Source organism: Oryzias melastigma, linkage group LG13 (genome assembly GCF_002922805.2).
Source record: "Oryzias melastigma strain HK-1 linkage group LG13, ASM292280v2, whole genome shotgun sequence".
NCBI classification, from domain to species: Eukaryota; Metazoa; Chordata; class Actinopteri; order Beloniformes; family Adrianichthyidae; genus Oryzias; species Oryzias melastigma.
Genome location: NC_050524.1, coordinates 24198228 through 24209963, shown reverse-complemented (window position 1 = coordinate 24209963; position 11736 = coordinate 24198228). Strand labels below are relative to the sequence as shown.

General features: G+C 39.0%; 1 protein-coding gene across 2 annotated transcripts in view; it reads left to right on the top strand.

The window, feature by feature from the left end:
- Positions 1-1864: 1864 nt before the first annotated feature.
- The window catches only part of sik3 (SIK family kinase 3), a 53513-nt gene continuing 43641 nt past the window's right edge, over positions 1865-11736 (top strand). The window contains exon 1 of one of the 2 annotated variants that reach the window (XM_024258130.2): positions 1865-2293. In XM_024258130.2, coding sequence (XP_024113898.1) covers positions 1928-2293 — 366 coding nt within the window. In that variant the 5' untranslated portion in view covers positions 1865-1927. The remainder of the gene's footprint in view (positions 2294-11736) is intronic. The other variant, XM_024258131.2, reaches the window with a different exon arrangement.

Below are 11736 nucleotides of genomic sequence, written 5' to 3'. Positions count from 1 at the left end.
ACAAACAGATAAAAGACATATAACATAATAAAAATGGCTTTTGTTTTGATGTACTGGCTGAACTAGTCAACAAATAGTACATGGGAATGACTATGTCACCTTCTGCCACAGTTTTTTAATCAACCCTCTCCTCTTTTGCCCCCTGAGCCAACAGGGGTTGGATTCTTGTGCACAATTTGTGTCTCAACAGTTAAACAAAAAGGAAAAAGAGTCAATGTTGTGGCTTCATCAAGTGGATCAGGGATGCTGACCTGGATACATACCTGAGAGGTCTCTCTTTGCTCTACACTTCAACCAGTTTAAGGAGGAGCGATACCGCTTTACTGGCAAACCACAGATGATGACCACCCTAATTTTTGTGGTATTCCTAGTATTTTACCACAAAAAAAAACAAAAAATCTATATAAAAAAACATATATTTATTTGTTAATTGCCTACTGTTATAGTATCTGTCCATAACATAGGAAACAAACACTGCTTAAACTTGTGAGTCCAGTTGACACAGTAGTCATGTGTAACAACACAACAGATACATCGCTCACGAGTTAGACTCCTGTCGACCACAGGGGGGCGCTGTTTGCGGCACTATGAAAGCCTCGGCCCCAGAAACTGCAACACAAAATAAAAATCTTCTTTGAATGAACATTTTTTTTTATCTATTATCATGATTAAAATTTTATAAATAAATAATTACCTTTAGTCTGAACTTTTTTGCAAGTGATCTGTATCATTTAGCAAATATATAAAAGATTTCAAATGACTTTACGATTGTTTATTATGGCCTAAAATATTGATTTTTTTTGTTGACTTTTGTATTTTCTTTTAGTTTGTAGGATTACATCAGTTTTGTGTATGTGTGTTTGCTTGCATTTCTTTCTATTTTTTTCCCCAATCAATTCATAACTATCTTAATTAGTCATATCTTAATAAATGTGTTTTTTTGTTTTGATTGCTTGAAACAAACCAATAAACCAAAAACAAAATCATGCATACTTGATCTGGCTATAATGACATATGAAATAATGCTGGTTATATCATTAATATGTACTTTATCTTTGTCAATTTTTTTAATCTTCTGAATCTGTGTTGGATAAATACAAATAATTATTAGAAGTTAGGAACTAGATAATTATAATAATTTATGTTAAAAAAAAGTTTAGTAAAGCACTCCCTTAATGGCAATTATTTTGACAAACTTAATATGTAATAGTCTCATTGTATCATATTGTTTATATACATTCTGTATGTGATCATTTAGGATTAAGAGTAACAATTTAATTATTTATAAATGTATGTATGTAATCAATTTCATTAATATTCATCCTAAGTCTGAATTGTATAGATGTTCATTGCTATTGTTTGTCTTTTTTGGTTTATTTTTGATTTAATTGCTTAAAATGATCAAATTCCAAATCCAGATGTTGTTGTTTTGATTGATTTTTTTTAAATTAAATTACAATTCATGATTTCATTTTTGACTCTTCTTTTGAACGTGATTTCATTAGATTCACAGAAAATGTTGGTTCATGGCTTTGATGTAGGAAACCTGAGTGTCCTTGAATGCTGGAATGAACATGGTGAAATAATAAAAAAAAAGAATCTAAGCAGTGAAGGCAGATCTGGTTATTTGCAGAACAGACTGTCTCTTTTTGAGCAGTGAGTGTGACTGCTGGATCACATCCATGCATGTCTCGGTGTGATGCAGTGTCGTGTCATTGTTTCTCGTGGCAGCGTACGGCAGCCTGATCACACATAGCCAAGCAGTTTTGCAAGAAATCATTGAATCATGAGAACCAGGGTGATAATGCGCACTTTCCCGTCTCCATGGCAACCACAATAGGTTTCTGTGGATGAAGTCATTTGTTACGCCGGCCGTTGCCACGGTTACAACCTAGAGAGGGCGCTGCGGAGGAGCGCCTCGCGGTGGATGACGAAGGGCGGGGGCGTGCCCGCGGTGCGCGCTGCGCAAGGCTGCTTGTTGTTCCCGCAGAGAGGCAAGAAGATGGCGGCCGTGTCTAGCGGAGGAGCAGCTGGGTCCGCCGCGGCCGTGATCGCGCACCCGGTCCGACCGAACCACGCCGGCATGGGCCCCCAGAACCGAGCCCAGCCGACTCCTGCGATCAGCCACCCCGGTCGCGCCCCCCCAGCCAGCGGGTGCATCACCAACCCCGGCCACACTTCGGTCACCAGGCCCCCCCCAGCCCGAGTGGGCTACTACGAAATCGAGCGGACCATCGGGAAGGGAAATTTCGCGGTTGTTAAACTCGCCACGCACATCATCACCAAAGCAAAGGTGAGGCGAGCGCTTTGCACACGGCCCGCGCGGGCAGGTAAAAGTTGTCACGGGCTTGTTGGAGGCCCGCGCTGACATTGGAGCTGGTTAACGCGGGGCCTCCAAGCTGGGAGACGATGGAGGTTTGGGGTCCTTTTGACGTGGGGCATCACCTTTAGCCGCGGGACGAAGACACCCCCGACAAGAGGGAATACTTAGACATGGCTTCACCTCGTTTAATCCTTAACTGTTATTTAAAATAGATTTATGACACAGAGGACGAAGAGAAGGGTACTGACGAAGATGAAGAGACAGACAGCTAGCTTAGCCTCACAAGCTAATTAGCACTTTGGGAAGATGAAGATATCGAGATACAAAGCTGACAAGTTTCTGGACTTCAGATGCAAATATTCCCAAAACTTGACTTATAGTGTTGGTTTTCACTAATAAAGTACTACACTAAAACTATAGTTTCGTTTTAGCTGTCACAAAAATACACATTTAAGTCAAATATCGTGTTTCGATATACGTTCTCAAGAATTAGCTTAACCGGTTTTTTAGCTTAGCTTAACGCATCCCGTTTTTCTGGAGTGTTTTGTTTCTCTCGTCATTTAAATAATAAGTGCATCACGACAGGTAAAACGAAATTAGCGTGCCACAAAAAGCCACTGTGCGTTTGGAATTGACGTAAAAGCTTTTGCACCAACAGGGTAGGAGAGGAGAGGAAGGAGTAAACAAAAGCCAACCAAAGAAAGAAATCGTCACTTGTTTAGTCTTCTTGCCTTGTAAATCGAGTGTGTTTTTGTCAACAGAAGGCACTGATGTTGAGTGGCAGAATAACCCAACATGTACTCTCTGTGCTTCATTTTTTTGGATGGGTCTGTGATGACTCTTAACGATTATAGCATCTCTGATCACTTAACCTTTGTGATCAGTTCATAGATTCCTTATGATGGATGTCCCCAGCTGAACTCTAGGGTCAAAGGGATTACTTTAAGCTTTCATTTGCAATATTTCTGCGTTTCGGTGATGTGTGTCATTCGGGTTTGCTGCACTGTTGGAGCATTTCAAGTCAAGTTTTGGTGTGTTTGACTTCTTCTAAGAGGAGCAGAGACGCTCGTTTGTATTGATTTTGCTTGCTTAGATGTGTCTGTCTGGGATGGGGAGACAAGCAGAGGACTAAATTACTCAGGCGGAATGAAAGGGGGGCCTTGTTTGTTGATGAGAGTTACAGACAGACCGCGTCAGCTCATGATTTACATGAACACACATTGAGGTTTCGCCGTCCACCGTGGCTCATGATTATCAGAAGAAAAGAGCGCGCTTTTTACGTGATGCCATGAATATGGATACGACGATCACTCGACAAATGAAATGCCCCCAATTCTCACCGAAACAGCGTCAGTGAACTCGTTTTTTCTGTTTTAATCAATCTGACTATTTAGACTGGGGATGAACTTTACTTGTTTGGTGGACAACTTGCTACAAGTTAAGCCAAAGTTCTATTTTTAGCATCTTAACATTGATCTACAGCTAGAGAATAAAAGTAGAAATGTAAAGGGCCTACATTGTGGAAAATCAACCTTTTTTGTGTATTAAACTTCAATTCCAAAAAAAAAAAAAAAATCCTACCCCAAAGTGGTATTTTGCTCCATTCACTCATTTTCTGAGCATTCCTGTAAGACCCTGCTCTCTGAGCACCAGTCCCTCCCAATCCACAAAACACTGTGATGTCACAAAGTGGGAACAGCCCCTTTCACGAAGAGTCTGTGCTGCCAGCTCCGCCCCCAGGCTAACACACACACCCACTTTCTCCACTGAGCTAACGGTGATGGACAAAACACTTTAATTATATGCACATCCATCTTTGCAAAAGTTCGCATGTTGTTTGTTTTCATGGCTGACTGGCTCTAGGTTGACACCATGAAATGGGCAGCACCCACAAGCAGTGAAAGGCGGAGCCTCAGAGGGGTTACTTCTGGATAGAAAAGGAGCTGCGAAAATAACTCTCATTTCATAAAGAGTTTGTTCTTTAGTTTGGCAAAGGTAACATCTATTATCACATAAATGGATATAGTTCAGTTTAAAAGGCTGGGATGATGTAGGCCCTTTAAAACACTCGTTTTATATCCAGAACAGTTGGAATAAGGTCAAACACAAAGACAAGAACAGTTGGAATAAGGTCAAACACAAAGACAAGAAGATCCACAAACGTCTTTGGTCCAAATGCAGCTTTCACATACAGGGTCTTCCGACTTGGGTTACATTAAGCATTTGGGCAGCTGAGGCCTGATCAGAAAATCGCAAGTTCGGTTCCCGCCTTGCCGGCCATATATTGAAGTGTCCTTGAGCAAGACGCTGAACCCCACATTGTTCCTACTGGTTACAGATTGGCGCCAGTGTTAGCCAACAGATCAGTGTGTGAATAGGTGAAAGGGACTGTGACTGTAAAGCGCTTAGATCTTCTAAGAAGGCAGTAGAGTGCTATATAAGTACATGATTTGACCTGCTGCAATGCTTAGATGATGTTTTGGTTTGGATTTGATGCAGGAGGACTGATTCACATCAGGGTACGTTTGACATATATGAAAGCTCCTCTCAACTCTGGTGCTGACCAAATGTTTAGTTCACGTGCTGGTCTTGATTTACTTTGAGGTCTACCAAAGGCAGGAAGTGACGTGTAAATGTTGTTATCGATTCAATACGAGGGGCAAAACAAAATGTTTACTGAGCAAAAGTGAAAAAGCGGGAGCCACAAAAAACGTTTGAAATGTTAAACAAAATATAATTGTATGGTTCCAATGTTAAGTCCTTAGTTTTGACGCTCCGCCTTCTCCCTATAAATCCAACGATCCACAAAAATACACATTCGAGAAGTAAACTTTAATTCTTCTTCAGATTATAAAAAAGAACAAACATATAAGGTGATGTAAAAACTGAATTACAAAGAAAATATGCAAATTAAAATGAACTTTGCAAGGTCAAAAAACTATTGGAGGTGACTATACCTGAGAAACTGCCAGGCTCCCCCTACTGGGGGTAAATAAAACTGAACAAGTTGAATGCAAATGGGTCGATTTTGACATTTAAGGCTCGTAAAATAATTTAATATTAAAATAATTTAATATTAAAATAATTTAACAGTGAAAATGTAGTTTAGTGGGGAGGTATAGACATCTACTACGGCGATTCCTTGCTATTAAGCAGTTCATCTTTCACTGTTTTGCTGTTTAGCAGATATTTTTAAATGACATTTTATACACTTTCTTTCCTTTTTCTTTTGTTTTGAATTCGTTTTTGTAGCAGATTGAGTTCTGCGTCCTTACTGACTGTAAACCAATTTCCTCAGTGTTGTGTCTCCTGTACAGAATACGTTCAGTTTTCCAAATCTGCATAAATCTTCGATTGCTATAAGATCTTTGGTTTCATTCTATAATATATGAATTTGGCAGCTGAAGATACTAGTGCTGATTGTTGAAGATGCTGAAATTGATGGCTAAAAACACTGAAAACGCTGAAGTTGATTGCCGAAAAATAATGAAGTTGATAGCCTTATATCAATGAAGCTAATAGCTGAAAATGCTGAAGCTGAGAACTGAAAATGCTGAAGTTAAAAGCTGAAATCACTGGAGGTTATAGCTGAAATCATTGAAGCTAATAGCTGAAAACGCTGAAGCTGATAGCTGAAAACGCTGAAATTAATAGCTGAAAATGCTGAAGCTAATAGCTGAAAACGCTGAAGTTGATAGCTGAAAACGCTGAAGCTAATAGCTGAAATTACTGAAGCTAATAGCTGAAAATGCTCAAGCTAATAGGTGAAAATGCTGAAGATGATGGCTGAAAACGCTAAAGTTGATAGCTAAATACGCTGAAGCTGATAGCCAGCTAAACAATTAGCAAAATGCCAAATTGGCTAAAATGATCTAAATTAGCCAAAACGGCTATCATGCAGCTGAAATATTAGCTAAACTCCAAAATAGCCTTAAAACTCTTAGTAAATGCCAAAATAGTCCAAAAAGCTAGCAGAATACCAATTTTTAAAACTAACTTTGTAACATAAGTATGAATAATAAAAAGGTAGAAATATTATTCTATAATAAATCAACTTTAACATTAAATAACTTTCAATATTTTACTCTCCAAAATTATATTTTTTCAAAGTTATACAAGTTAGAAATAAGCGCTAGATGACACCGGGCCATTAATAACAATGAAATATAATGATCTGGAGGGCCGGATAGAATTTCCCGGAGGGCCGGATCCGGCCCACGGGCCTTGACTTTGACACACCCTAGTAAGACCACTTTGTTTTCATCTTTAGTTTAATTTATTTTTTGTCTTGGTCCGACTCTCTCTACCCCAAGTGAGCAGGGTTTGATCTGCATGATTATCCCTTGGAGGCCAGTCCACTTCAGTTTTTGGTTCTTCTGTATGTGAAAGCAAACCAAACCAGATGGAGGTGTGAAATTTATTGGCGTTCTCAGCCCATTCAAACCAAGGCTGTTGGACTATCCAAGCGTGAAAGCGGCCTTATTTTATAACCTGGGCTTTGTAATGAGCCAATGAAAATTGCTGACTGGTCAAAAATAGCCCCGTGGCTCCCTCTCTCTCCATTGTTAGTTGCTGTTGATATCCTGCAGTGCAGTCACCCAGAAGAAAACCCGGTATTGTGCTTGGTATCATACAAACTGACGATCCCTTTTTCGGCACATCATTTCCTCTCTGTCCCTCCTTTTCCTTTTTTTCAGCTGAAGGATATTGCATGTTCTCAATCATTTCAGCTCAATGTTTTTGCTGATTCCTAAAAGCAACCACATGTTTTTGTTGTTTGCACGCCTGCTGACTCAAAGCTGGTGACACAACACAAGTAACTAGTGAGCTGGATGTTGTCACAGGGAAAGTTCAGATCAGCCAGACAAAAATCATTTGCTGAAGTCAAAACAAGCCTTCAGACGCCATCACAGCAGCTTTTGTGAGGCAGGGCTTTGTTACTTTCTCTGTACATGACTGATTCTTAGACTCTTTTTTTTTTTCACTTTTGTTTTCAGCTGCACCTTCTGTGAGCACGTCATTCAGGCAAACTGCTTAAATCAGATAAAGTGCAACAGTTGAAAATATAAATACATTTAAGGTGTTCTGAAAAAGGTAAAAGCATGATTGAAATATTGTTTTCCTACAGAATAAAATCACCCTTTGTCCTAATCATTGAAGACAATATATTTTTGTCAGTATTTCAGTAAAACTGCACCATTACTGTTAACTACTGGCATTTCAGACTGATGGACATTGGTCTAAACCGTGGCAAAGCTTCTTTCTACAGTGTATTTGTCATTATAGAATCACCTACAAGTGAAACCCATAGCTGTTTTTGTCTGGGGATCTATTTTTTTTTATTCCCCTCCTATGACTAAGAAAGTCACGTCTTCTCTCATCGACGGGTTGTTTCCAAATCAGTAAATTCGTTTTAAAGCAAAAGCTGTAGGTGCTCTTTCCATGGCTCCTAGTATTAATGCATGCAGAGTTTGTTTGTTTGTGGTTGAGTCATCAAGCAATTTCTTTCCCTCTTCAATACTGGTCACACGTCCCAGAGAAAAAAGATGTGTGAAATATTTTCACTTGTTTTTGCTTTGGCTATCTACTCTTATATCCCTTTTATGTCTGAGATGGAAATATGTGCATTTTAAGACCTTAGTTTTTCTGAAATGTCAATAAATTTAGTCCTAACTTGTCTATATGTAAATAATATGTGTCTATATTTGGATTAACCTTTTAAAACCAGAGCTGGGGATGCCTAATTATCATGCATAAACTGTCTATGGTCTAAAGTCAAACATTTCAAGTTTTAGACAAAGCCACAGATAACCGGAGAGGAGTACAGACTGCAGAAGAGTGGAATCAAGTCACACTATGTAGGTCTTGATCGCATGGTTAGTCATCATGCATCTCTGATAGTGTTCAGGGGGCCGGATCCGGCCCGTGGGCCTTAGTTTGGGGACCCCTCGTCTATGCGATCGACATGAATCAGCTGATTCTGATGTAGAGAAAAGTTTTTTTTTTCAAGATAATCAGCTCATTTATGTTGAGTATGTAAGCCCTTAACTTCTGTAAAGTGTTGCATATCAGTGCAAGGCTGCTTTTCTCTGCTTCATAAATGATCAAAGAGTTGTGGTAGTCAAAAAAAAGTCAACACTGGAGGTAAAGGGGTGTAAAAGAGTTAAAAACGATGCAGACAGGTGATACAACCAAAGAATTGACAGTAGTAACACATACAGAGTTCTTGGTCTGCTATGTATTTTGTTTGGCATATTCTGTGTATTGGTTTTAATGTGGCAAATAAAATTATATAAACTGTAAACATTCACAGAAATGTTAAGACTCCCACACATAAACACAAACCCCTTTGAAAATCTCAGTGATGCAACGATAACGGATAGTGTACTCTAACCAGCATGCCACTTGGCACAAGGGATTATGTTTTTTGGCAAATCATTATACTGCTGTCATGGACACAATCACTCCAAGGCTGTGTACTCCACATTTGAGTAGAATATGCTTTATTTTATTTATTAGAACAAATGGCAAAATAATAATAAAACACATAATCAAATGGTTGTTTGAATCAGATATAGTTCATCTTGTATGTCCCTACATGTTTTTCAGCTCTCACTTGTGAACTGTTAGATATTCCTACCGCAATAAAATCAATATGGTTTTAAGTTTAAATTCTTTTCATACAAAAACTGAGTTCAGCTTCACAAATGGAAGGCACCCCAAATCTTAGGCTGATAAACACAATTTCTAGAACGCCACAACAAACTGTTTTCTCCTTCTCTGTTTGCACAGTTGTGAAAGCTCATCTGAACTCTGGTTCTTACCAAGCACATATGGACCCTGACCTGCTAAAAACAAGTGTCCCTCTCGATTTACTATGATGTCAATGCATATGTACTTACCGGTGGACCAAAGAGTGAAAATAAAAGCAAAGTTGGTACATAATGGAAGCGTAGTACCTTTTTAAAAAGTCATCGGCAGACAAAGTGTTGTTAGAATTAATAGTAAATGATTTTGTTACCAGAACTAGCCACATTTTCTTTGTTTTTTCCATTGACTTTCTGGTTACTTTTTGTCTCATGCAATACCGCAACTAAACACGCAACTTTTTGCCGCTTTTAAGCTCTTCGGTTTGCTCAAGGCGGCCACATGAACAGAAAACCTGCTCAAAAATCATCAACCACTGAGATCAATATGACTGGTTTCTACTGGACTCTTGTTAGGACCAGAGCCTCAAAGGTTTTCTGGTCATTCAAAGGGTTGTTTGGTGTCCTGATTGACATGTAAAACTGTGTTGCGTGTCTTGACAAATCCATGGGAAGGATATAGATCTGGTTGTTTTTCCTAGTTCTTATCTTCCTGTTCTGTGCTAGACGTGCAGCAGCCTCTCTTTTGTTGCTTTGAGGCATGTGTACACATGTGACTTCGTTTCGATGAGTAATATGACAAATGCTTGGGTTTTTGAGTGACACAGCTTCCTGTTCGGTAGCTGTCATCTGCTGCTACTGCTTGAATTTAGAGTCCTGCGACTTTGAAAGCAGAAGAGTTCATACCCGTTGTAAGGCTCTGCCATGTCATGAGTCAGTGATTAAAAATAAAAGTCTTGCATCGCAAAATTGATGAACTTTTTTTTGACGTGTCATTCGTTGATTATAGAGTTGAATGTTTATGTCTCAGCTATGTGCATAGTTTAGCTTAAATAATGCACAATATCAACATAGCAATTTATTAAAGTAAAAATATGAAGAGATCAGAAATAATCCCCATTTCTTGATATTCGGAACAGACTTTTTGCTTTTTATCAGTCGTTTATTTATTAGCTAGCTTAAAAAATATTGATCTTATAACTCCAGTTAGTGGAATATAATCTAGATTGTTTGCGGAATAACTATAAAACAATATTCAATAGGTGTGAGCAGCCTACTGAAAGCGATCTGATATTCTAAAACCCCCCGACTACCGTATTATCTTTGTTTTCTGCACCCTCTGTGCCAGATACCGAGAAAGATAGTAGAGACAGAACCCGCAACTAGTTTGCTGAAAGGTTGCAGCATGACAGAAACAGTTTAATTTTGCATAGTTATTGACATAGATGTCCAATCCATTACACCTTCGTTGACACTGTCCACAATCATTGTTGAATTCACGTGTAGGTGTCAATACAGGTTTGATGTTGTTACATAACCGTCATCACTTGGACAATGTGACCGAGGCGTGGAAATTCAGCCAAATCATTCCACGCTCTGACCAGAACCAAAATGTACAGCTGAGTGGAAATTTGGCTTTTGAGTCACAAGCTGTCATGCTGCTGCTCCAACGGATGACTGAAAGCAGAAGCACATTTTTTTGCCCTCTTGTTAGTATCATTCAAGATCATTAACCCCCAAAACTGACGCATTGTCCCCATTTACGCTCCTAATACACCGCGTTGGTTTTGCATTTCTTATCCAAACTGATGCTCAAGTGAATGTTCGGTTCTTGATTAACTTGTGTCTCGACAGATAAACACACCAATTCTGTCTGGATAATGTAAAAAAGACCACAGGGATCAAAGAATGTGTTTACTACAATGTTAACAACTCTGTATCGTGAAGTTGAGTAAAGCAGATGAAAAATGACTTTTTAACTCTCGACTTTGCAAGCAAGCTTCATTTTTTTTGGCATTAAAAAGTATGGCATATCCTGGTAATGTTTATCATAAATGTCTGGTTTGAGTGTATCTCATTGGGCTTCTCACAGTGTTATTGCATATTCTAAAGAAAATGTACATTGGATTTAATTTTGGCTTCATAACGATGAAATCTTTGTATGTAGTCTTCTGATTTAAAGTATTTAGAAACTCACATGATGTTTCTTCTTTAAATGTATTTACAAATGGTTGGTTTTTATGGTTTCTTTTCCAAACTCTTTAATTCAGAATGGTAAATTGATTCAGCGTCTGTGTGTGGGCATTAGGACAGAAGAAGCCGATGTAACGTGAGAAAAAATGAGGTGTTGTGCGCGCGAAACTGTTTTGAAACTTTCACACACGGTGTCGGTTTCTGTCGTGTCATAACTAGCTGTCTGGAGTGAACAAAGCCTGCGTCTCCAGACAGCTCAGCAGAGGTGTTTGTGAGTTCCACGCCGCTCAAGCTGATATGGGTTAAGCCTGGGTATTACACCCTCTGTGGATGTTGTAATCTGTGTCTCCTGTAGTTGAAGGTTGACTTCGTGGATGAAATCATCTCAATGCTTCGGTTGAACCCAGATGAGCTTGTAAAATGAACTTTCCTACCTTCCAGACATTATGCTACAGACTTTGTCTCACTTTCAAATACAAAGCAATGTTGGTTATAATATAAAAACCTTGTTTCACTCTATTGACTCCAACATTATGACTGGGTTGGACCATGAGGACCACTGACTCTCTAAGA